General features: G+C 35.6%; 2 protein-coding genes across 2 annotated transcripts; one reads left to right on the forward strand and one right to left on the reverse strand.

Annotated features, from left to right (window-relative positions):
* LOC5577717 (protein lethal(2)essential for life) lies at nt 1–1,431 on the reverse strand. Its single transcript, XM_001663449.2, has 4 exons — nt 1,320–1,431; nt 862–962; nt 419–711; nt 1–339 (listed from the first exon to the last, which is right to left on the reverse strand). Exons 2-4 carry the CDS (start codon nt 960–962, stop codon nt 155–157), a joined length of 579 nt encoding a protein of 192 aa, XP_001663499.2. The 5' UTR covers nt 1,320–1,431; the 3' UTR covers nt 1–154.
* A 17,258-nt stretch (nt 1,432–18,689) lies between these two features.
* Nucleotides 18,690–19,876, forward strand: LOC5577716 (protein lethal(2)essential for life). Its single transcript, XM_001663447.2, has 2 exons — nt 18,690–19,208; nt 19,331–19,876. The coding sequence occupies exons 1-2, from the start codon at nt 18,818–18,820 to the stop codon at nt 19,474–19,476; spliced, it is 537 nt and encodes a 178-aa protein (XP_001663497.1). The 5' UTR covers nt 18,690–18,817; the 3' UTR covers nt 19,477–19,876.
* Nucleotides 19,877–23,584: the final 3,708 nt, after the last annotated feature.

Here is a 23,584-nt window from a genome sequence, read left to right on the forward strand (position 1 = left end):
TAGTAATAAAAAGCCGAATACATGTATTGAAATGCATCTAGAGATAAATCAAAAAGTTTCTAATACTTCCGTTATGAATATAGTAAAACTCCAAATCTTTCGCTTAATTAAACATTCTCAATTTCGTGAAACCCACAGCAGTCGCGACATCATTTCACTTGGCTTGTTCAATTTTAACCTCGGATTCCTGCTGAGGCTGTTCCTTTGCAGGTTGTCCAGTCTGTTGAATGGGCACACTTCGTTCCGGGTTTGGAGCTGGAAGCGATTTCTTCGGTGCTGTAACGGTCAGCACTCCATCTGATGAGAGCGTTGAAACGATGTCATTTGGGTCGTGACCGCCTATTTGGAAGGAGACAAATATATAGAAAAAGTTGATAAATAGCGCTTGGCTTGTAGTTTTTCCTGATTAGGTTCATACTTGGCAACATATAGCGACGGGTGAAATGACGAGAAACGAATCCATGCTCGTCCTGCTTTTCCTCGTGTTTGCCTTCAACGACAACGTATTTGTCGGTGGTTTTGACTGTGATTTCTTCCGGTGTGAACTGTTGGACGTCCAAAATTATCTGAAATTTGTCCTTGTCCAGGTTTAGAGTTGAACCGGAGTCCTGTCGGGTCAAAGCTGTATTGCGCCAAGGACGATAGTAGCCAGATCTCAACAACGGTGAAGTGGGTGTGCGAGTGGAAAGCGATGAGAATAAATCATCGGCTCTGTAAATAGACGTCAAAAAAGAAGGCATTGATGCCGTTGTATATAGTGGGTTACCGAATCGAAGGTTATCGAGCACGATTTTTCGATAATTTCGAATCAATCTGGATGGAGTTTGTTTATGGTGTAATATGTTCGAATCATCCACTTACCGCAATCCTGTGCCAAAATGTTGATCCAACAGGCGCGAAGACCGCAACGGCGAATCGAAATCGTCCCACCAGTCACGGAACATCATTGGAACCAGCGACATCTGGAACGATGAACAAAACGTTAGCTACCTCTATTCACCGGCGTTCTATTATTAGAATCGATGTCCACTGTCAGCAAACGTTATGAACATCTTCACTTGCACAGGTAGTCTACAAAAACCCACGCATTTCACACTTCCCGAATCAGCAACCTCGGAAAAGTAAGTCACTGGCCATGAGTCACGCTTCATTTTGAAATCTTCCTCAATTTCTTACACCGATTTTTCACATTAGCTTTCCTCCTCATTTCTTGGATGTGCGCATTCACGTTGAAAAAAAATGTGTCTTTTCTTCACACCATTTTTCCACTTTTATATTTTGCGATAAACTTTAATTAAAATTCCATCATAACTGCTCACCTTTCCTAAAATGTATTACTTCAAGAATAACTCGAGTTCCAAACGAACTACACTCAGTCTCACGATCAAATATCCAAATTAAACTGCGTTGCACTATCCAACGCGATCTTCTTTTATAACATCCTCTCTCTAAGATTTCCTCGGGGAAAGTTCTCCCACAATTTTCCTAGGATTCTCACTCAAATTTTTCACCGAAAAATTCGAAATCGTCTTCGAACGGAGAGCCGCTCTGCTCGGAGTTGTTTGAGTCAACATTCATAAAGTAGATCCTAAGATGATGCACGCGGCATCTCACACACTGCCAATCTCGGCTTAGTTTACCCACGAACGTTGTTTACATATTATTTTTAGCTCAGTGAGGAATGCTCTTTACGCTTGGGGTAAAAATAGTTCGCCACATATGGAAGAAATGCCGGTGGGAAACAATCTTATGAATGAAACATATTACGATATTATTAACGCTGAAGTTGATTCATAGAATCAAAAATAGACTACATCAATTATTATGAGTAAATCTGTGACATTAGCCAAATAAATCAAAACAAACTATGAGTTAGCTTCATCAACACAAAACAAAATGAGATAGAATAAAATACATATCATCCAAACTACCTTATCTTTCCATAAAATTCTGAACTAGGCAGGATATATTGCGCATCAGCAGTGCTGTTCAATGTTATGAATATCACGTGACTTCGACAATTGAATATTGCGAATATCATTCATTCCGCAGTGGAAGATTTCGTAATTATGGCGCGTTTTGCGTTATGGTGTCTTCTAGAAAGTTTTACATTAAGTAAATGCGTTACTTTTGATGCATTCAGCATTTTGGTTTCTCTCCCGTGTAAGTGAGATAGAAAATTCATTTTTTGATCTTCTCAATATACAAGGTTGGTGTCTTCATAAAAGTTATAGAAAATGCTGTTTTGAACAACATTGTTGAAGACACCAAGTTCATAACTTTATTAGTTTTCAAGATTATAATATACTAGTGGCCCCGGCAAACTTCGTCTTGCCATCAAGTAGGCTATTGTAAACGCTATGGATCGTCCCATACAAAATGACAGTTCCGTCCATTCTCGTTTTTCCGGCTCTCCCGATGAATATTCTGGGATTTTCATACACACAAACACGTCGGAACCCTTGACGAACAAAACTGAGAAACAATCATTCAAATCCGTTAACCCGTTCGTAAGCCATTTCGTGACATACAAACACCATTCCATTTTTATTTATATAGATAGATATAGCAAAGCTACTCCGTGATTGATCGGAGCTGGTAAGAATTGCACTTCGATACAAATGAATGGGAGTTTCCGCTTACTCTCGAAGTGCAATTTTAGCGGATCTCGTATTATTGCAGTAGCGTAGCTAGGGGGTAGCGGTGAGTGTGGTCCACACCGGACTCCGGATTCTTAGGGGTCCCGAAATTGAGTTGAAAATTTATCAGAACAGTATCCAGCTTTTTACGCTAGCCTGCTATAATATTTGAATCACCCCTTTCTGACACTTCGAGCATACACTATAATTTTTATAACTCAATCTTAGTATGCTTTGTGAAAATGAAAATTTTCAATGTTAACGATGTGATGTCAGAGTTTTTCCACTCTTGTTTTCTGAAAACTAAAATTTCAATATTTTCCAATAATTCCAATGATTTTTCTATCCATTTTATGTTAAAATGAGGCGGGAACAAATGCCTGATAGATGATACTATTACCAACTACGAACTTAACTGGATTTAGATGAAAAACAAATTAAATAACACAGCGTAACAAAAATGACATTTTTGCGTGTCTCAAGGATCAAATTATGAGTTGTATAAAACACTGGTTTTATTCATGTTTACATGAAATTTAAAGTACGAATTATCAATTTTTTTTTGTGATCTAATCCACCAAACATGCAAAATAGAACTTGAACTTTCATTTCAGACATAATTTGATTGAAATTGCGCGATTAAATTTCGATTAAACCGATTTTTTCAACATGCAGTCTCCATACAAAATTCTTCGTTTCTTCTATATGGCAAAATACAACAATTCTCTAAACCATCAAAAAATAACTTTTCCGTATCGAAAGTATTACAAACTTTGATAATAAGTATTGTTATACACATAAAGTTTGAATTCTGTGGCAAATTAAGCTAATATATTACCTTACAAGCTGGCAAACTTGCATGCAAGTTGGCTGAATAGTCATTTTTTTGCATTTTAAACAGTCAATATCTCAAAAACTAGACGTGCTACGATATTTGTGAAAACGGCAATGGATTCAGCAACCCTTCATTAAGTGAATAGCGGTAGTTTGGTGCTGGAGACAAAAACGCAGTGTAATCGATTTTAGTTGAAGATGCCGCTCGGCAGTAGACCGTTCAGCAATTCAATACAAAGCTAGTTGCACTATTTGGCCAACACTGATGGATGTGATTCAATCTACATTAAAATTAGTAATTCAATCTACAAACCAAAATAAAACAAAAATTATTAAGGTTTATGAAATTAAAGTTTTTTTCAAGTTCAAGTCACGAACTTAGTGATAGCCGTTTCATTATATAGCCGGGATAAGCCTGCAAACATACTTGAATCGCGGGAAACATTTCAGAATTTGTCGGATGGGTCAAAAATTTGAGTACATTAGCAAATCTGTTTTTTTTTTTTCAACCTATTTATAAATCTGCATAATCTGGGGTTATATAAAAGTTCAGCGCAATATTTTGTGAGATCTTGTTAGAAATTGTGTGTAATACTTCTTTGAACTTTATTGCTACCAAAATTTTTGCGCAATATTTTTATAGAATCCTGTCTATTTTTGCGTAGGACCCAAGACATTGCAAAACTTCTCAAGGATTCCTCTTAGTATTGCGGTTGATTAATGCTCAGGATTGTGGAGTTTGGAATTGAAGTGGGCAAACGGGAGCACCACCAAAAGCATGACACTCTGCTTTTGACGTTACTGGAAGAGTGAGATGTTGGTTTGCGCAATGCCTACTTGATTGCCTGATTTAAGATTGGGGATCATCTTCACATTCTTTGACCAGTACACAGTGGGACGGATTGGGGTTTTAGGAGGAAAGATGGAACTCACGTCTTCAATTGCGATTTTACGTAAAAATAATGTTCTACAAAGTTGTTTCTATTTTAAAAACAATTTTTTTGGTCGGAACGAAAATTAGGGTGGGCCTTTGTAAAAAAAGATAATCATCAAAACTTTTTTATTTTAAGGAATATTGATATACTTTGTTGTACAAAGTTGAAGATCGGAAAATTTTAAGCTGATTTGACAAAAAAAGTTTTTTCCTAGCTCAAAAATTGACCGTTTTAGAGCATTTTTCGCTATTGATGTAGGGTGGCCCATCATTTTTTTTGTGTTTATTTTTTATTATTTCAAGCTTCTTAGCAAAACTGTCTTTCCATCACTTTAAGGACTAATTGAAACGCAAACATAAAAGATATAGCTAATGGAAACAAATAGATACAAGAGTCTTTTCGTAATGAAAATTTAATTTACTTCCTTGGACATAAAGTATCATCGATACTAATACATACGATATACGAATGCAAAATGATAAATATGGCAAAGAAAGCTCTCAGTCAATAACTGTGGAAGGGCTCTTAACAACAATAACCTGAGAAGTATGATCTGTCCCAGTAGGGAAACGACGCCAAAAAAAATTGATACAATTTTTTTTTCTGATGAAAAGTTAAAGACTTTTTGATAACAAAAAAACATGTTTATATGTGTGTATAGTTGGGAAAACAAAAAGAATTGTGTTGACATGACGATAGTGTTTATCAGCTCAAAAATGTGAATAAAAATCGTATACTTCGGCGGATCTATTTGCTAATGATATGACTGGTTCATTAATTGATAACAGTTAATAACAGATTTTTAAAGGAACTCCCAAATTAACTATAATGTTTAATTTTCAGGCATGGCTATATCTAAATTATAACCTTAATTAATCAAAACATCTAAACATGATCAAATAATGCATATAGTTATTCTTCTTAATCTAGGCTTGAAAGTCAGCGTCATGATCAGAAATCGTACTCTAGAAATATACCGTTCCAGATACGATGTATTTCCTAAGGTGGACAAATTACTTGTAAACGGTTTGCGGCAATTGAGCATTCGTTACTTCTAATCAGAATGTTTCCCAAACAGCCTGGCAAATCCCAAAACAGAAGTATTCGGAAGTTTGGGAGGAGCTATGTCAGGAAATTCAACCGTGAGGTAAATTTAGAAGATATTTTCAAAAAACTTTTCTCCTTATTTTTATTGTTGAGCTCCTTTGACTCTTTTTGAAAGTACGTATATAAAAATATGAAACAAATAATTATTGTCATGCAAAAAAATATTTTTTTTTTTGCCCCAACTACATTTACATGTGAAAAAAAGTTTGTTTTTCATGAAAAATGTTTATAAATATTCACCTACAAAATTGTACAGACCTCAAAATATGCGTCTCAATCGTCTGAAGATGAAGGAATGACAACTTTGATAATAAATCCAAAATTAAAAAAAAAAAAAAAGCACAAAAACCTATTTTTGAAGGGCCACCCTACATCAATAGCGAAAAATGCTCTAAAACGGTCAATTTTTGAGCTAGGAAAAAACTGTTTTTGTCAAATTAGCTTAAAATTTTCCGATCTTCAATTTTGTAGAACAAACTATATCAATATTCCCTACAATAAAAAAGTTTTGATGGTTATCTTTTTTTACAAAGGGCCACCCTAATTTTCGTTTCGACCAAAAAAATTGTTTTTATATTAGAAACAACTTTGTAGAACATCATTTTTACGTAAAATCGCAATTGAAGGCGTGAGTTCCATCTTTCCTCCTAAAACCCCAATCCGTCCCACTGTGCAGTAGTGTGTCGTTAAGTCTCAGGTTAAGAGTTAACAGAACGTAACAGAAAGCATATGGTTCAAACAATGCGAATCAATACCACACAAGTATTCTATGAATTCTATTCTCTTGTTAGTACCCGTGAGAATTTGTATAGCCAATATGACCTTTTCAGAGCAACTATTTAAAGCTGGAATATAAGCTATTTTGTCTAATCCACTTTCATCCCATTTTTTGGTAAATGCTTGATGAAGATGATCCGATAGTAAATTATTAATCAGCTGAATTTGTTCAATATTGATAGGTAGGGAGCCGGACCCAATTCTTGGCACTTTTGATTCACTTCAGCAGTAGGGTTTTTTGAAAGTGACAAGGCTCATATTTGGCCTACGTCGTAGTGAAGTGCTCCTTATAGCAATGTTTCAGACAATTCGGCTGAGAAAAACCCCCCATGCCAAAGTGAATCATGGAAGTGCCCAGTGACGCGGGAAGTGGGTAGGACAGGTCGGACATGTACTACGCACAAAAACACTTGGGTAGGACAGTCAAAGGATTGTCCTACCCACGATCCAACAAAAAAAAAACAAGATCAGCAGAAAGCTTACCATCTGTTCAATACATTCAATGTATGAAGAATGGAAGACATGACATAGTTTTCCATTGTTTTCTTATGTTTAGAGAAGCGTGACATGGTTTGTGTATGACTCCCAAAAAGTTCTGGTTCGTGTGAAGAACGTTTCAGAATATCTATAGTGAAAATCTTGAGAAACTCACTGAAAGAATTGCTACAAGAAACTTGTTTAACCGTTAGAAAAACAATAGGAGCAATCCTCTATGGCATTTCTGAATCAATCAAAGGATGATGGTTTCTTAAAAATATCTACACCCAATCCTGTATATGTTCTAGGACAAATTGCCGTAAGCATGCCTGGAAGTAATTCTTTAGAAGTTTCTGAAACATCAATAGAGAATTATCAGAAGATTCTTGACCGAACATTTGAAAGAAGTTATGGATTAAACTAAGACCAATTGCATCGTTATATACACAGGACGAGTGTGATGCTGCTAGCGATTTCTGAACTCTTGATATAGTCTATCAAAGTATGAATCTTGACGATTTTCAGAACAATTCCTGTAGAACTCCAAGAGTGTCAAGAAGTTCTTGGCTGATGCAGAATTGCCGTAGAAATTTCTGAAAGTAGTTCTTGATTAATTCTTATTGGATCATGTTTCCACTTTTATTTAATGGCATTATTCATAAAAATGATTGAAGCAGATTATAAAGATTTTCTAAAAGATTTTGTTTTGAAACGAGAAAAAAAAATACAAATTAACATAATTTTTGCCGTTTATCCATTTGATATTAAAAAATAAATGATGGATTCAGAACAACCCAATTGGTTGTAATGCCAAGCAGTTTGTCTATTTTTGTCGAATTTGTTTAATAAATTATTTGGAAAGGGTTTAAATAAATGGGGTACTCTATTTTTAGTTTTTTTCCTTATTATGCTTGCATTAATCCTGATGCTAAATTGCACAGGCTCCAGACACTTTCACAGGTTCAACAGCCTCTTCAATAATTTCGTCTCAGATTTTCCGAGGAAAAGCTTCAAGAATTATCATAGTGTCATTATCTTGAGGGACCTTTTCAGAAATTCTTCTAGAGATTTCTCTTCCAATTCTCCCAGAAACACTTCCAGTTATTTTTCAAAGGATGCTTAGGAGAATTTCTCCAGAATTTGCTTCCGGAAATTCATGATCTAACTATGAAATCCATAGGCAAGAAATGTCGAATCCGAATCATCCCTTGTTGTTTTTTAGCTAGCGTAAAAAGCTGGATAAGTTAAGTTTTCAACAAGCTATAATGTATACTGGCAAGAAAAATCAGGTTTGGAGGGGATTTGAATTAATAATGTGGAAAGACCCCTGTAGCATCCAATATGTTGAAAAAGGTAGCATTCATTTCAACGTAATAGAGCACTACCGTAAAACAGGGTAACTTTGATAGTTTTTTTTTGAAGAAAACTTCAATATTTATGAATGTTGTTTCGAAGAATTATAATTGATATTTTTAAAACAAGTACTGACATCCTAGCAAAAGATTTATTTTTAATGGATACATAATTTTTCTTATAACCGAAAGTCGATCTTCTGATTTGGGGTTACTTTGATAATGGAGTATAAATCGAACAAAATTGAATGAATTACATAACATTTATAGGGCATTGCACACCTCTAGGCGTATAACGTTATATGGAAATTTCTGCCTAAGATTACAAAAATATCCCCAGTCTGTGAAAATGCTTTTCGCTAAGAGATCTGATACCATATTCAAGTTCTATGATAGCTAGGCTGTCAAAGATAAGTGACCAACTATTCAAAACTACATCAAAAGTGATCGTAGAACAGATTGTTTGTAAGCGTATAAATTTTTAATACTCGTATATTATTATTATTATTTATTAAGGAGGTTTTAACTTCAATGTCATTCGCCTCCAAAATACTTGTATATAAAGCCTCAAATATTCTCGATTAAAATGAAAACAACTTTAACATGAAGGGTCATACTAATATTCTTAAGTTTTGCATTCGTTTTGCTTAACCGAATAATGGAAATTATGATATTTCGTTTATTATGTGGTGGATAAGGCACTAACGGTACTTTTTTCCAGAATACTTTTTTTTTTATTTACATTGTTTTGTTAATCATGGCCCTCCATAATTTGAGCTTTAGAAAGTTAGAAAGTTTGGAAACATTTTATTTCCTGAACCTAGTCAAAAAGCCGAAATGATCATTATTAGATAATGATTAGAATATCTTCAAGAATTCAAGTGATTCATTCAAAACTTTCTTTAGATATACGTATGAAAACTCTTCCAGAAATTATTATAAATATTCCTAAAGCAACTATCCCAGCAATTTGTCTTGAAGTTTTTAAACTAATCCTCAAGATATGCTGAAAGAAATTCCTTCAAAATTTGCTCCGTAAAATCCTTCTGCTGTCCACTAATGAAATAACAACAAAGATTTCAAAGATTATTCCACAAAATCTATTAGGAATTCTTCGACGAGTTCTGCAATAATTTCAACCGAGTCAAGTAAATTATGCATGGATTCTTCAATATATAAAACAATTTAGGGTTTAAAACCACAGAATGCTACCAACATTATTCCTGTAGTTCTTCCAAGAGTTCCACTCGAGATTTTCCAGGGATTTACTCTAGAAAATCCTACGGAAAATAATGCAGGGTTTCGTTTGGTAAATTTTACAATAATTATTTGAAGAGATCCGGAGACCTATGCAAATTTTCTTTCCATTGATTTAAACTGCATCAGATAATCAAGATTTCGTTTAGGAATTTCTTCGGGATTTTTTTTCAAGAATTGAACTTGTTTGACTTGTGCTCAGTGCTGGGAATGGTAATAGTAGTAGGCTTGAATTTCGCGAAAATCACGTGACTCTTACCAGTACAGTAGTTCAAAAACATGAATCTCATCAAGTAGCCTATGTTGGGTGCATGAATTTTCTAAATCGTTAGTGTCATTGAAGGCTCTAAATGTGGGAAATGCAGCGGGAAATAGAACATTTTTCTACAGTAATTTTGGGTTGCCCTTAGCAACGGGTGTTTTGCTATTTTCAATATTTTGCCTACAGCAGCGAGGGGCGTGAGTTTCACTGGCTTCGCTGACTGTGATTGGCATTGCTTGGCTACTGTAGAGCGAATTTCAGATTTTTTCCCAGCCCTGCTTGTGTTTGAAATTTACTGAGGGTATCAATGGAAAAACAATCTGATGGTATCATTAAAAATATCTAGTTGAATTTAAAGTTTCTTGAGCTTAAATCTTTAGGAAATTGCATAAGAAAGTTTGTGAATAAATCACTCAATGAACTCCGCTCAATGAAATCTTCGAATTATAAGTTGAAAATATTTTTAAGCAAGTACTGAATATCATTCTGATGAAATTTTTTAAGAAAATCGTTAAACACATGTAACAATTTTTGACGTAACGTTACAAGAAATTCTCACAGAAACTTTCCGAAAGACGCTATGAGAGATGATTAATTGGATTTTCTGAGAAATCCTTAGTGAAACGAGGAATCACGTGTAAGGTCTCTGAAGCTCGTATTCTTGGACACATAGCCACTATCAACTGAATCGACATTACTTTTTACTTTTGCTGGCTCTAGGTCCTTCAAGACATGACCTGCGCCACAATGTTACGCCAATTAACTCGGTCCATGGCTGCTAACCTCCAGTTTCTCGATCGAACCACACTTCCAAGATCCTGCTCCACTTGGTTAAACCACCTAGCTCGTTGCGCTCCCCTTCGTCTTGTACCGGCCGGATTTGAGGTGAACACCATTTTTGCGGGATGGTTGTCCTGAACTGAATCGACATATTACTCTTAATTAATTGACATTTTGATTGTTAAATAAAAAGCTAAAAACTACTTCCACAATAGATGAACACGAGGTTTATTACTTGCAATCACGAATCCTTTCATATATTAGCATATAATTATGTCGACTAATTGACATATCACATGTCGATTTTTGGCCTTAACCGCTTCTTCTTCTTCTTTCTGGCGTTACGTCCCCACTGGGACAGAGCCTGCTTCTCAGCTTAGTGTTTTTATGAGCACTTCCACAGTTATTAACTGAGAGCTTACTATGCCAATGACCATTTTTGCATGTGTATATCGTGTGGCAAGTACGAAGATACTCTATGCCCTGGGAAGTCGAGAAAATTTCCAACCCGAAAAGATCCTCGACCGGTGGGATTCGAACCCACGACCCTCAGCTTGGTCAAGCTGAATAGCTGCGCGTTTACCGCTACGGCTATCTGGGCCCCAACCGCACACATGCCTATTTTGAAGGGCTTCCGTATCCAACCCCGTACCGGGCCCCGAAAACCCTAGCTACGCCGCTGTACTATTGATCAATAATGGCGCAGGCCAAGTCTTTATAGTCAGTTTGAATAGGGATGGAATGTTAGGGTGTAATGGTTGTTGTTTCTAGAGACCGAGAATACCTCTGCATCTCCACAATCACCACGGGAAGGGTATTTATTAGTGAGGAAGGAAAAAAATCTAGGAGTCAACTTTGGTCGGTGATGCGATCCATGGATAACGAGGAAAATACGACTTTTACTTAAAAATATTATTGCATTTTGTCTCGCGGTGAAAATAAATTTTAAGATAAAAGAATAAAAAAAACCCGTCCACATTCAAAATATTGAACCATTTGAAAGTTACTTTTAGTAATGATAAAACAGCTATATATAATAAAATTATGTTCAAAAAAATGCGAATTACCCTGAGCTTACAACTAACAACCCAGTTCTTGACTTTAAGATAATGTTAAAATAATCAAACTGCATAAGAATGTAAGACCTGTTTAACGTAATTAAGTTTAGTCATTATTGTCATTTAACGGTACTGCTGATTGAAATTTTCCACGTAAATATAAGTCAACGCGCAGCTACTCCGCAAAATCGGGTTCGAATCCCACTGGTTGAGGATCTTTTCAAAATGGAAATTTTCTCGACCTCCCATGGCATAGAATATCAACGAACCTGCCACACAATAAGGCTATCCATGAGGACTTTTCGTGATAGGGCTGACAGCTAAAAGTGTGAATGCAACCGAAATGAAAGAGTAAACAAATCATGCGAGTGTTATCGGAGCTTTACATTTTCCTTTGTAATCGAAAGTCACTCCGATCGCGAAACGTCAAAAGCACATGGTTAACAAAAAAATCAGCTGATCGCAGCTGTCTCATGGATTGCCTTATATACACATGCAAAATGGTCAATTGGCAAAGAGATCTCCCAGTTAATATCTGTAAAAGTGCTTCATAACATCATTAAGCTGAGAAGCAGGCTCTGTCCCAGTAGATACACAGCAAAAATTTGTGAATATTAAGCAGCACGCAATTTGGACATCGACGGAAAATTGTGGCAGGCATTTGACAATTACAAGTGTTAGTCAACAGCTGAGGCAAATAAGACCATCTGTCATCCAATCAGGGCCCTTCCAACTATATTTCAGTTAAATCAGTTAAAATTTACATGAATCTGCCACAAAACAAATCCAGCCACGCTCAACAATCACGCGACCGAGAGAACGCTCCGCATTTCACTTCCGAACGGTTTCACTTCTCGATGAAACCGCCAACCGTCAATACACTCATTTTACGCAGATCGTGTTCAACTTTTGTCAGTCACTTACTAAGGTGGTGAGACAGCCAAGAGAGCTCGGGCGAGTTGCTATCGCTCCAGAGGTCGCGAGTTCAATTCCCATTTAGAACTTTTTTATATATTTATCTAGTTTGGTAGCTAATTATAGCTCATTTTCAAACCAGCTAAAATGTAATTTTAAGTATCTATCATATATGATGGAGTCCTTTTGTTACATTCGAATCGCTATAGTTTTACAGGTTTCGTTCGTACTAAGTAGAATATGATTCTATATGTACCATGGTTTCATTCGTCGATATAGCTTATGTCAAGTGACTTCTACAAAACTACTTATTTTTACCTTTTGATTTTTTTTCACCCAACATTTCTTACTTTCTGATCTTGTTTTGATTACTTCTTTCAGACAAGCTACACAGAAAAAAAGCAACAGTTTTTTCACGTAAAAATAGGAATTTGACCAAAATTGTAAGGTATAAAACCAATAAAAAAATACAGTGTTCTGTTACAATATATTATATTGTTTTTGAATTGTATATTCAAACAAGAATAATTTTGCTTTGACATTCAATTACAATACGCTGTATTGTATCCAATACGTTATATTGTACATTAATGGTTTATTCCATTCACTGAATGGTACGTTTTTATGGGATGCTATGCGAGTGTGTAGATTACAGATCTACACACTCGCATAGCATGCTTTTACAGTTCCCCGAATGATCCGCTTCCACGAAACCCGTTTCCCTGAAAACTGAAGCAGTTAAAAAGGTGCAAGAATAATCTTGCTTTACATATTGCTAAACCGGAAAGAACGATAAGCAATCTAAAGAAGGAGTTATTTGATAATTCTCGACTAAACACATAGGGGAAGTGGTGATAAAATGAACACCGTGTTTTCTACCGAGAAAAAACAAATTTCAATGAATTTTTATCACACTCGAAGTGTTTGGGTTGATACGGAGGTCAATTGAAGTGAAAATATCAACGAAAACTAAGATTTCAGAAAATCACGTTTGAAAATTAGAACTGAGTGAGGTAAACATCGTTATGATATGATGTCAAATCTGATAATTTTAGATTTCTTTTTCAATGGGTTACAATCATTGATAGATATATTTTCAATATTTGCAATAATTTTTTTCAAAAATATCTGTTTCGATCACGTGTTTTGCATGATGTTCATTCTACCACCAACAGCTGTTCATTTTACTCACATAGTGCAGGTAAAATGAACATTTGAATCGTTATTTACTAGCGACAAAAATGTGTGAAAATTTAGCTATCTTAGTCTGAATTCTTGTCGTTGCTGTAGATAGTATCCCTAGTTTTGATGATGTGCGAAAGAACCATACACATTCCTCGTTTTTCTATCAGAAACAAGATGATATCCTTAAGGTGTTCATTTTACCACTTCTTTCCATCCCCTATAGGATCCATGTGGACTTTCCGCGATAGGACTTGTGCGGGCTTCGATTTCCAACAATAAGTTGCCCGGAGCATCACTGTCTAAGAGCTCCTTTAGTGCGTCCGTTCTGTATGCCGTCCGATGAGAGAAAGAGGCAGAGTCGTGGCCTACTGTGCGTTGGTTGGCGATTGCTGCCAGTTCATCCGTATAGACCGATGCACGAGTTCACTAATTTGACGTTTGAGCGGTGCCGAATTCACTGGTTTCAATGGTCACATAAGTAATATGGCACCGCACAAAAGTCAAAAAGTGAACTCGTGCATTGGTCCATAGCATGTGCTGAGGGATGATACTACAAACACGCTACAGGTAGGTTGCTCATTGTGCAACACATACCACACAGGGCTAAAAGAGTGCAAGCAATTGAAACGAAAAGGTAAACAAAACATGCAAGTGTTATCGGAGCTTTACATTTTCCTTTGTAATCAAACGGTCACTCCGATCACGAAACGTCAACAGCTCATGGTAAACAAAAAACCAGCTGACCGTAGCTGTCTCATGGATTGCCTTATTTCCAAAATTTTAAGGCCGGTAAAACTCAAATGAACCGCCAATCAGATAAAGAAGGGTGCACATCCGAAGATCGGTTCGTTCAACAATTGATTAATGTGAGTGCAAATTTTTTTTCAGAGAACTGGAATTTTCTGGGAAACGGAGTATTTGGGGAACTGGCGTTCGGGGAAACGACATTCGGGGAACCGACATTCGGGGAAAAGCAGCACAACCGTTCACATATACACCAATGCTCTGGCCAGCAAGTTTATTTGCTCCAAACTGACTTGCAAAATTTGAATCGCAACAAGTTAATTTGTTTTTGTCATTGGTGACTTTAATGCCAAACATCGGTCATGGAATATTTCTCAAAGTAATTCCAACGGCAGAATTTTATTTGATGAGTGATCTTCAGGATATTTCTCAATTCAATACCCTGATAACCCTACATGTTTTTCTTCTTCTAGAAATCCATCTACGATTGATTTGGTCTTAACCTACTCTAGTCATCTTTGTAGCTAATTAGTTACTCATGCTGATTTTGATTCTGATCATGTCCCTGTTACGTTTCAAATATCCCATGAAGCGATTCTCAATCCTATCAGCTCCACTTTCAATTATTTTCGAGCCGGCTGGAATATATATGAAACATATATTGGTTCTAGTCTTGATATCAACATTTCTTTACAAACAAAACTTGATATTGACAATGCTCTTGAAACTTTAACAAGTTCCGTTGTTGAAGCCAGGAGCATTGCAATTTCAAAATGTGGAGTAAAATTTGAATCCGTGATTATAGACGATGTTCTTAAACTCTTGATTCGTCTTGAAAACGTGAGGAGAATGCAATTTCAACGCACTCGCGATCCTGCTATGAAAATTTTATGGCAGGATTTGCAGAAAGAAATCAAGAATCGTTTTTCTCAATAAAGAAACCAAAATTTTGAAAATAAAATTTCTCGATTAAACCCTGGCTCTAAGCCCTTTTGGAAATTATCTTAAATTTCTAAAATCTAAAGAGGAAAACACATTATTACTAACTAATTGCGAAAAAGCTTAAAATCTTGCTATGCATTTTGAAACCGCGCACAATTTTGACTTATTATTCCAATTGAAAATCAAGTTACTGAGGACTTCGAAAATAATCTCAATCAAGAGAACGTTTTCGAAAATTCCTGGTAGACTGATTTGGAAGAAGTGAGAATTATTGATAATAAAAAATCTTCGAGCTGTTTAGTAGAATACCTATAAGTAGATGAAAAAACCGAATTTAGTACTATACCATTTAATTCCACTAGAGTTTGTATCCTTTGACAGATACGCGTATTTCGACCTCAACTGTAAGGCCGTCTTCAGTGTCGTGTACTAGACTCGACTTAGTACTAAATTCGGTTTTTTCATCTACTTGAGAATTATTATTGTGTAACAAATTTGATTCATTCCAAGAAATCTGAAGGCGATTCTACTGGTCTTGCTCTTCTAGACATAGAACAAGCATTCGACAGTGTTTGGCATGAAGGTTTGATCGTAAAATTAAAAAACTTTGATTTTCCAACACATATTGTTAAAATAATTCAAAGTTATCTGTCAAATCGTACAGGGATGTCAAAAATCCTTGTTTGCGGATGACACAGGCCTCTCCACCAAAGGACGAAGTCTGCGTGTCATGTGTAGTCGATTGCAAAAAAGTTTGGATATTTTTTCTTCAAACTTGAAAATATGGAAGATTTCTCCTAAATAATTTTCCAAAATAAACTAAAAGCACTTTATCTAAAACCTTCAAGTAGACATGTTGTCACGATGAGAAGGGTTCCAATAAATTGGTCAGATGCAGTTAAGTATAAAGGACTCAAGCTAGATACGAATATAACATTAAAAAATCACAATGAGGCCATTCAAGACAAATGTAAAAAAAAATGTAAAATGTCTCTATCCCCTTATTAATAGTAAATCAAAACCTTGTCTCAAAAACAAGCTTTTGATAATAAAACAAATTTTCAGGCCAGCCATGTTGTATGCTGTACCAATATGGACTAGCTGTTGTTATACCAGGAAGAAAGCTCTGCAGAGGATTCAAAATAAATTTGATTCTGAAGCTTCCTCCCTGGTATAGTACCAATGAGATACATAGAATATCCAATGTTGAAACATTGGAACAAATTTCAAATAAAATAATTAATAATTTTAGGCAAAAATCGTTACAATCTTCTATTGCCACGATTAGGTTAGGTTAAACGTGTTTTTTTTTCTCTTATAAGCAGGTGAAATCAACTCACCTGTAAAAAAATCTGCACTTCTACGCCAAATGAAGCGTAATATGTTGTTAGCAAAATCTTAAATTTGTTTTACCGAATTTGGATAAAAGTGTTGCCTAATAACACAGAACACCTAGATATAAGAAATGAATGAAATGTTTGAAATGATACTAATGAAGAAATTAAAAAAAATAATAATAATTTTAAATGCACTCAAAGCTCATGATTTAGCTCTTCATTATACAAATTTAGTTTCCTTAGCATACACAACAAATCAAACGTACTCTTTACTCTGCTGTTCTGCTGAACGTTATACAATAATAAATTACATGAGTGACCTAGTATCAAAAGTTTTTGGAATATTCTTGGTAGTTTCAAAACCCTTCCTCTAGTACGATAGTAAAAGATACCATCTCAAAAATCGTTCATAAAAATAAGAATTATTTTGCGAAGTATAAAGTATAAACCTTATCGAACAGCTTTTCGTAGAGGTGTCAGAAAAAAAATAGTTCTTCAACCAAACTTTTTTTTTCACCTCAATCCGACGGATAGCAGAAGAGATATTCATGAGTTTGTTTGCTATTATTTAGCTTAATATGGGATAATAGCCCTGCAAACATGTACAAAAATCCCAAACAAAATTAGCTCAAAAGAGATTTGTTTCTTCAGTAACATCCTTCATTGAGGTTTGAAGTATGAGTTCTCAATATGGAATGATAAGGTTTCACTTACATTACAGTACTAGCGTGTTTGGAACATTTACTCAAAATTTCTCCATAGTAATTTCTATATAAACCTACATTGTCTTTGGGCCACCTTTAAATCACCAGCTAGAAAGCTGAAAATTTCACAGAACTCTATTTTTATGGTAAGGATGAAAAGGAGCAAATTTTTTTGAGATTTGCCCTAGTGTTTACTTTACAGATACCTCATTTTGTTTGTATTGATCAGCGAAAAATATAAACTTGCTTCTTCTACTTCTTCTTGGTATTACGTCCTTATTGGGACAGAGCCTGCTCCTCAGCGTAGTGTTCTTATGAGCACTTCCACAGTTATTATCTGAGAGCTTTCTTTGCCAAAGTTGCCATTTTCGCATTCGTATCTCATGTGGCAGGAACGATGATACTCTATGCCCAGGGAAGTCAAGGAAATTTCCATTACGAAAAGATCCTGAACCGACCGGGATTCGAACCCAGACACCTTCAGCATGGCTTTGCTTTGTAGCCGCGGACTCTAACCACTCGGCTAAGGAAGGCCCCTTGCATTCATTTCAAATTGATCAGCTGCTTTTTGGGTTTAAAGTTCATGTAGAGAATGTTATGGCTTTATTTTCCAATATGGGACTGCACCAACTTCATATTTTTCCACAACATTTTCAAATAAAGTGTGTAAATTTGTGTGTGCAAAGTAAATATGAAAAAAGATGTTGGTTCGAAAATCCATATGGGACAGTTCTGCCTTTGTGGGCAGTTTGGCCCCGTGCGAACTTATGCCCCGAATCACTCTTTGTTTCTACAAATTCACTTTGAACCACTCTGTAATGCTTCTCATCGACCGATTCCTTGTGCGTTCTACTTAATAAAAATGATTAGAAGCATGGTGCTAACCAAATGACATGCATTAATACCGTTACACATAAAACCCGATACTTTTTCTTATGACACACTGGTACCTACATTAATTAAACTCAACTCTCGTTAACTCGCGATCGTTACGGTGTATTCAATTATAGACTGTTACTCATAGGCAATTAACTATTTTGGCGTGTTGAATCGTCGGTTTATATTTGCATCGTCACATTTTGCCACCCACGATACATACAAAGTTCAGGAAGAGCGCCTCAAAGTGATAATCAAACAGACAACCTTCTCCATATTTGAGACGTCAGGCATTCTCTACATTCCTTCACAGTTTCTATTGAAAACCGTTAAAGTTCCTCATAATTAAATGGATAGACACAGCTCAGCTGGTACCATCTTCTTTACGTATAATCTGTACGAATGGTCTCTTACAAACGTTCTAGACTGAATGAGTTGACCATCTCTCACTGCGCATGAGCATCAACTAATTCGAATTTGTTTGCTTGTAATATATAAAAGCCAACCCCTGATGAGAAATATCGCCAGTCAGTCAAAGTAAAAACAAAGCAGGAAAACTCAAGTTCAAAACCGACGCAAAGTGCGAAACGAATCAATTATCACTTCAATTGCTATTGCAGTAAGGAAAATCGCAAGATGCCGTTTGTGCCTTTATCGTATCGTGATTTTTGGGACGATGGTTGGTGGAACGGACCGTTGCGAACCTCTCGATTATGGGACCAAAACTTTGGAAGTGGAATTTCCGGCGATGATCTTTTTCGTAACATGTCCTGCTGTCAACCGGCAGAGCTTCGAAGGATGGGATTCAGAAAGCCATGGTTGTGTGATTTGAATCAGCAGTTCGCTAGGACCACTATAGACGAACGGGAAAAGTTTCTAATCAATCTTGATGTGCAGCAGTTTGGCCCAAATGAGATTACAGTTACAACCGTGGACAACACTGTTGTGGTGGAAGGAAAGCATGAGGAAAAACAGGATGAACATGGGTTTATTTCAAGGCATTTCGTGAGGCGTTATGTACTACCAGGTAAGTCGATATATGTGCCTACAACATTAATCAGACTTGAAATTGCGCCACAAAAATGTTTACAATATTTACAACAAGCAAAATATGACATAAGTTTTTGAATTTAATCGATTCCATTGCAGATGAACATGACCCCAAAGATGTATATTCCAGACTGTCTTCCGATGGAGTTCTGACTGTCATTGCGCCGAAAAAAGCTGTTCCTGCTCCTCCACCGGCAAACGAGAGGATCGTTCCTATAACGAAAGCAGAGGAAGCTTCAAAATAAATGCCTTTCTTCGACCATTGCAGGATGTAACGTTATTTGATTATTTCTAAGAAAAGTTAACCTGATACGATATATATTAGTTTTGTTAATTAAATGGAAGCATGGAAATACAAAAAAAATGCTTCATAAAATGGCAAATAAGCACATGTGGGTGTGAATTTTAAGAAAATTGTGATTACATGTAAACTAGCGTGGAATATGATGAAAACCACTTTACGATCAGAAGCCATGTTGGTTACTAGAAGCAGACCAGATAAGGCATTGACTGTTTCAATTTTATATAGGATTATGACTACTATTGTTTGCAAATTTTATAGAAGAGTGAAAGCGAGAAAGAATGAAAAAAATGTGCTGAGTTTTAAAGCTTTTATTTGAATAAACCAATAATAAAATTGTTTCATATACTACTTTTATTTCTTATATGTATTTAGATGTTCTGTGTTGGAAAAATCGATCATCCTTATGAAGTAAAACAAAATTTAGCTCTTATTAACATTCCGTAACAACATATAATGTTTCGTGTAGCACAGAACTTCAGATTTTTTTAAGGTGAAATCTACAACTATTCTCCCATGTATAACGATACTATCCACACACTTCCCACCACCGTATCTCAGCCGTTTCGCTAATCTTTTTGTTTTTTTTGTACGAAACGTTTTTGTCACGTTCCGATCTCTTCAACAATTTATTTCATTTTTATCAACACAAATGAGTTTTATATTTTATTGGAGTTGAGCATCTTTGATACATGGCATGTGTTAACTCATATACCATTCAATAAGGTTAGAACTATTCCTATCCGCTAATCAATAAGTATTTTTTATGAAAGAGATGGATAAGGGAATGAACTCAAGGATGTTGATGATGATATCATATTTTGGACATTATCTGTTATCCCTCAAACTCGATAGCATTTCACAAATATTATCAAAAAGCCCATATGAGGTCCTGCTTTGAGATATCGGAGAAGAGGTTCAGAAAAGTTTAACAATCTATTGAAAATTTCTGAATCTCCATACTATAAGTTTGCATCGGGAAAGACGGAAAAGGGCTAAATGGCTGGCAATTTGAGAAACTGTTGATACTGAACGTTCATACTTACGTCACGCGCATTCAAATCTCAAATTTGCTGGGACTGAGCAGACCCAAATCTCAATTCTTGGCATTACGTCCCTAATCGAACAGAGCCTGCTTCTTAGCTTAGTGTTAAATAAGCACTTTTACAGCTATTAGCTAAGATAGTTCAACCTGCAAGTACATTTTGGAAAATCTAACCTCACCGGCAGATGAATTGAGTCGAAACTCTCGAACATGCCGCCAAGAACGCCATCAAATGATGGCACAGTTCCCAAAAACATAGTATCGAATTAACATTTTTAACATATTAAACTTTTATTATTTTCACTGGAAAACACCACCATGTAACGCTCTAAGCATATAAATTCTCAAATAAAATCTTATGATTTCATAACATTTTGTTCATGAGTCTGGCTATAGATTTTACATGTAGTGATAAATTCAGAAGAGAAATCACGACAATCATTCTACTGATAAGCTTTTTGCAGCTCAGAGGAAAGGAAACTGCAAATATTCATTTGAGTTTGCAATATTTCCGCTACATAACCTCACCTGTAATCGCCAATTGGGTGTAGCCAAAAATGCAAGAAATGTTCTTAGCCCAAACTACTTTGATGCTATTTTTACAAACATGACCCATTTCATGGTGCAAAAAACATTCATGGGACTATAGTTTTGATATTTCATACTACATTTTTTGACTGATTAAAAACACTAATACTATCACCTTTTATTAAGAACCTATACGAATAAACAATTATATGCAGTTTTATGGTAAAAATGTGTATTATTCCGTAAAACTGAAATTTTCTTTTCAATTTCGTAAAATATTTTGTTCAGGAAAATTATTCCGTTTCTGTTACGGTTTCGTTTTTGTCTAGTGAAAATTGAAACATCGTGTTGATAAAAACGGAACAAATCTGTATTTTTTTAAATATGCTTCAATGTTTAAACATTGGTGATTCTGTGTAATTCATTAGTACTATACAGAGAAGCAGCTTCAGAATCATCTTCAATATTTTATTCGGAATCCACTGTAGGTGTAGAGTACTGGTCAAAGAATCTCAAGACATGATCAAGAGATTGTGCTTATCTTATTTAATTTATTGTTATCTCAAAAGAATCAAGAGAAGAAGAAAAGCTTGTACTGATAACAAGATTTTTATCGTTTTTGCAATTTCACATCGTAATAGGCTGTTTTTCATTATGCCAATCTGTCACGAAACGACCTACTTTTCAGCACTGAATTATGCAGTTATTGTGAGCCAATCAATGACCGTCACACAACGTTGTTTCATTGTGTAATGACTCATTACACATCCTTTTTTTTTAAATTGCTGAATAATGTTGAACGCATCTCGATATGATTTCTGATACCCTCAAGTGGCCTATCATAAAATTTCAAAAAAAAAAAAAAGTTGTAAGCAACTCATTGCAGAACTCGATTTTTGCACGTTGCAAAATGATGACTTTTACAGCACGAGTCGTACATTTATCCAACGAGGATAGCTGAGTTGATTAATTACGAAGAGTGCTGTAAAAATCGAGCTTTGCAACGAGTTGCGTAGACCATTTTGGGCAATTTCGTAAGTAGGCCGTTCCATGACAGATACGATGAGAAATTTTAACAACTTTTTTAACCCTTATGTATTTGATTTCTGATGTTTTTCTTTCTAAATATATCATCAGTAATTTCTTAATCTGTTTCCAAAACTATTGCCCCTGATAATACTCAAGGGAGTCTTTCATGAATGGTTGTGAAAACTCGTTCAAATATTACTTGTCTTGAACATTTATTTAGAAATTCATGACGAAATTCATCTTGAGTTGACTCTGATAACATCTCCAAGAATAATTTAAGCGTTTTCTCTATTTATTTCCCCTACATTTCTATTGGATTTTTTGCCGGACCTACATTAGCTTAGGACAAGGGTTGAATTCTGCGAAAATTGAGAGCATCGCTCTCTGTAACAATTATGATTCGCAACACAGCATGAGAATCTGTCTATCGTCTACTGCTACAGCTCTGATTATATCGGGGGAATAACAGTATTTGAATCCTACATCTTGAATATCTTGAATCTCGATATCGAGATGTGCAGAGGCGACTGTAAAAAGAAATACGCGGTTTCTTCAGTATTCCTATTCCGGACACAATCACACTTTTGAATCATATTCCGGGCACTTTAATTCAAATTCCGGACAGCACTGAAAAACACTTTTAAAATACCGTTCTGATTCGAATTTCGGACAGCTTCAAATTCAGGACACACTACTTTGTGTGAGAAACATTTCACACGAAATATTTCAATATTTGCCGAACAAGTTTCCAACTTTGTGGCCCGTTTAAAAAAAGATTTTCCACTGATATCACTCAAAATTAATAATGCCCGCCTGCCTTAGGTGTCTCTCTAATAGTTCGCTGGTTTCAATCAATGATTTGATTTTTCTAATTATCATTTTCAAGAGCTGTCCGGAATACGAATCAAAGTGTCCGGAATATGAGGCAAAAGTGAGAGTTTGTCCGAAATAATAAATATGAAAAGGCCACACATTTCGGTTCATTAATATTTATCCAAGTTGCGGAAGTGAAATCTTTGCTCACCAGTCGAAATTTAAGTGTTATTGAAGCTTGATATTGAACGGTATTACCTATCATTCGAATAAATCCCAATAACAGGACAAAAAAAAAACATTGTTTTGCTATTTCATTCTCATCGACTTTGCGTGTAATGCATGTGAGTTCTTCATTTTGGTGGTAACTGTAATAATTCACCATATAAATGAACTAAGGCAAGCATTCGAACGAAAATTCGAGTAGTTCACTGCACCGTTAAATGAACGCAAATATTCACGCTCTGGAATGAACTGTTATACAGGATCTCACGAGCAACCAGAAAATTCTTCTGATGAACGTAAATATGTTTATTCCCCATTCCAACTGTTTATCATTTGTTTTCCCAATGAACATTCTAGTACGTTCTGGTTAACGCAGAAGATTCATACATGCTTACATCGAAGGTATATAAAA

The sequence above is a fragment of the Aedes aegypti genome, chromosome 2 (genome assembly GCF_002204515.2).
Source record: "Aedes aegypti strain LVP_AGWG chromosome 2, AaegL5.0 Primary Assembly, whole genome shotgun sequence".
NCBI classification, from domain to species: domain Eukaryota; kingdom Metazoa; phylum Arthropoda; class Insecta; order Diptera; family Culicidae; genus Aedes; species Aedes aegypti.